We start from the raw sequence: 3461 nt of genomic DNA, 5'->3' as shown, positions 1-3461 counted from the left end.
CTTTCGTGTAGCAAATCTTTATCGCATATAGAGGCTTGCTCATTTCCTCATTTAGGCCATTGCAAGACCTGTTATTCCGTTGAATTTTTATAATCCCTTTTGATGTGAAGGAGATTTTGGTATGTTATTTTTCGTGTTACTGCATATTATTAAGTACATGGTCTTCTCTCCTGGCCCCTCTTGATCACCAAGTATTTGTTTGTATCATTTCTCAATTAAGTTACCATTATGACCTAGTCAGGAGCGCTATGAAATAAGATTTCCCTCAATTGTCCATCAAAACCTAAGTTTCTTAAGGGAAACAATGGAAATGCCTTTTCAGGGTATAAGCAAATGGCCGTCTTACAATTATATCATAACCTTTATTTATAAGAGGATTGAACCTTAAAACACCCTAGTAACTATAAATCACAATGCTTTTCTTAGCTTGCTGCCTATTCTTTATTCTTAATTGAGGAACTAAGATCTATCATTGACTTCCTTTTCCTTTCATTTTAGTGTAATCAAGGTTCGTGGATGGGACTGTCGATTATTTGGTATTTCTTGAAGTCATCATTGACTAACTTTAGCTAGAAGTAATTGGGTGGGAATTACATTATCAAGTAGGGGTGTACTGTTAATTTCAGAAAGCGTGGTAGAAAATTAGAAATCCCCTCTACAACTGGCGAAAATAATTTAATAAAAAGGTGGTATAGTTGTGACAATTATATGGAATTTCCTAGACTAAAAAATGTTGTTTTTCTTCATAGAAAAATGAGGAAAAAGAAATTCAAATAATTTACTGTATGTAGTGTTCATTCTCCTTTGGGACATGTAAAACCTCTAGAAAGCCTATATGCCTAGTGTCTAAGAAAATTGCCTTTGAGCTATGTGGGAGCCCTTCACTAAACTTGAGATTTGAGGATTAATTGACAATTTTGTGGAGGTGGGTGAACTTTAATATTGGTGATCTTCATTATGCCTGGCTTTCTTTTGATTTGTCATGCTGCATTGTGGTCTTCCAATTGCAATATCCATGAATACTGTATCCTAATGTGCTGGAAGCCTGGAACAGGTATATAATGTGACAAAGTTCTTGGAGGACCATCCTGGTGGTGATGATGTCTTGTTGTCTGCAACAGGTGTTATAAAAGTTGCAGTATTTTTGGCGTACATTTAATTATGCATTTGCAAACATCTGCTAATACTGCCAACAATATGATTTATGGTTTGCAGGAAAGGATGCAACTAATGATTTTGAGGATGTTGGCCACAGTAGCAGTGCAAAAGCCATGATGGACGAATACTACGTAGGAGATATTGATTCATCAACCATCCCCACCAAGGTCACATACACTGCTCCCAAACAGCCTCACTACAATCCGGATAAGACGCCGCAGTTTATTATCAAGCTCCTCCAGTTTCTAGTTCCCCTTGTAATCTTGGGTTTGGCTGTTGGCATTCGCTTCTATACCAAATCTGCATAATTATTGAATCCACAAGAGGAAATTAGAGAGATCCTTACAATAAGTTCATGTATGTGGTGGATGATCCATTGTTATTCGTTTTTTTGTGTGTCTGGAACCGTTGAAATCAAGGGATGAAATTGATATTTGACTTCTTTCTGGGAATGTGTATGTCTTGTTTTCTAGTTTTCCTCCTCCCCAGAGTAATTTTCCTCTGGAATCTGACATGTGATGTGCTTTTTCTGTTCTGGGATAAAAATTTAGTTTCATACATTATTCATCTAAGTTTGTTGATGTAAAACAAACAATCCTAGGGTTCTTTAGTGAATGATAGATATATTTTATTAAAAAAAATCAGGATATTTTTTCATCATTACCCATACACGATAAAAGACACAACAGCATGCATGAATCACATTAATGTCCAATGGAAAAGGCCAGCCGTTGTGTTCTAGGCCACTATGTCATTTCTCTTCATGTATATTGTTCACATTAGTTTTATTGGTTGTTTTATTCATACCCAAATCTATGCAAACCAATCGCTTGGGTGCGGTTTGACTTAACAATTCACATTAACTTTTTTTTTGTTTTTTTTTAAGTTGAAATTTTCTTCTTTAATCCCGCTTTCTTTTGAGTTATGAGCGGTGGATGCCATGCAACTACGATGGTTATGACTTTCCCTTCATTTTAATCATTATCTTTATTTTCTCAAGAATTTGTTTTGGCCTTGCGATTTTGTTGGGGAAAAAAAAATTCGCTTTTAAACAAAATCGAAAAAAAAGCATGGGATATGGACCATTTCCCACTTCATATTTGGGTTTTGAAATAACTTTTCGTTTGTTTGAAATCCGGACTTTGTGAAGCAATTCTCCTATGCAAAAGGAGTTCCTAATGACTATTAAGTAATATCATCAATAGGATTAAGTAATGATAATGATGTATTTATAAAAAAAGAAAAAAAAAAAAAAGAAAAAGGATTAAGTGATGTCCAATATGCTATGTCAAAACCTTGCTTAAAATATCTCCTCATCATTCTTGCAAATTTCTTCACTAACATTTTTCACCTGAGAACCAAAAACTCTACCATTGATCATATTGGAGACCATAAATAACGAGGAGAAACTTCGTACGCACAGCTAATCACATAATTATTTATGCTAATACACAATAAACTTTAAGCACTTGAGTTGTTTACCCAAGCACTAGGTAAATTAGGGGGTTCGAATTTGGGTCAATAATATGGAGAACATACTCGCTTGTCAATTGAGTCCACTCCAGGGGACGAGCCCTAGCACGCTTGTGGCTGCCCTATTCTCAACTTTGTTTTCCTATGAATTGTCTCTTGGTGATATAAGCCTTAATGGTGAGGAAAGAATATCACACTTGTGACTTCCCTATTCTCAACCTTTTTTCCCTATGAATTATCTCTTGGTGATATAAGCCTTAATGGTGAAGAAAGAATATAAGTAGTTCATACAATTTGGGATCTGCTCCAAGAGTATCATAATTTTAAAGTTAAAAGATGAAAAAGTATCTCTTAATCAATAGCATAGAAAGATGGGCTTATTTCCTCTTTGCCGCGTAACAGACCATTTTTGTGTTCATCCAAAGAAAAAAACATAAGACAAGAAGAACAGCCTGCGGCCAACCTGCATGAACATAACTATGGTATTCGATCGGTTACAAGAAAACAAAAGACTAAAGGATCTTAATCTTTTAAGATAACTTCAGATCTCTAGAAGTGAACCAAGTTACCCAATTGGAACCAACTCTTCATGCATTCCAATGATCCCTTCATAGGTTTTGCCGCCTGCTTTTGTAATTGAGTGAAAGGAGAGACTCTATAAAAAGAAAAAAAGGGGCTACCTGAAAGTCCCTGATCTCCATTGAATTTTCTTTAGTCATATCTGCTAAGGAAGCAGAAACAATGGGAGCTACAACAAGGGAAAAAGGTGTCCTCAAATTGGTGCACCCAGGTAGATATGTGGAGATTCACACAGAACCTATAACTGCTGC

The 3461-nt window shown here is 35.7% G+C and overlaps 1 protein-coding gene across 1 annotated transcript; it reads left to right on the top strand.

Annotated features, from left to right (window-relative positions):
* Positions 1 to 516: 516 nt before the first annotated feature.
* On the top strand, positions 517 to 1599 carry LOC132165854 (cytochrome b5, seed isoform-like). The gene is made up of 3 exons (XM_059576545.1): positions 517 to 536; positions 1045 to 1121; positions 1216 to 1599. The coding sequence occupies exons 1-3, from the start codon at positions 517 to 519 to the stop codon at positions 1464 to 1466; spliced, it is 348 nt and encodes a 115-aa protein (XP_059432528.1). The 3' UTR covers positions 1467 to 1599.
* The last annotated feature ends 1862 nt before the right edge of the window (positions 1600 to 3461 follow it).

Source organism: Corylus avellana, chromosome ca11, assembly GCF_901000735.1.
Source record: "Corylus avellana chromosome ca11, CavTom2PMs-1.0".
Lineage (NCBI taxonomy): Eukaryota > Viridiplantae > Streptophyta > Magnoliopsida > Fagales > Betulaceae > Corylus > Corylus avellana.
Note: the sequence above shows the minus strand (reverse complement) of the source record. Positions and strands in the feature narration are given on the sequence as shown.

Bases quoted from the DNA above. Each gene is read 5' to 3' on its own strand.
- LOC132165854 (XM_059576545.1), top strand. From the start codon at position 517: ATGGGACTGTCGATTATTTG. The intron at 537-1,044 runs GTATTTCTTGAA...ATGTGCTGGAAG, and splicing joins ATGGGACTGTCGATTATTTG to CCTGGAACAGGTATATAATG. The intron at 1,122-1,215 runs GTGTTATAAAAG...TATGGTTTGCAG, and splicing joins TGTCTTGTTGTCTGCAACAG to GAAAGGATGCAACTAATGAT.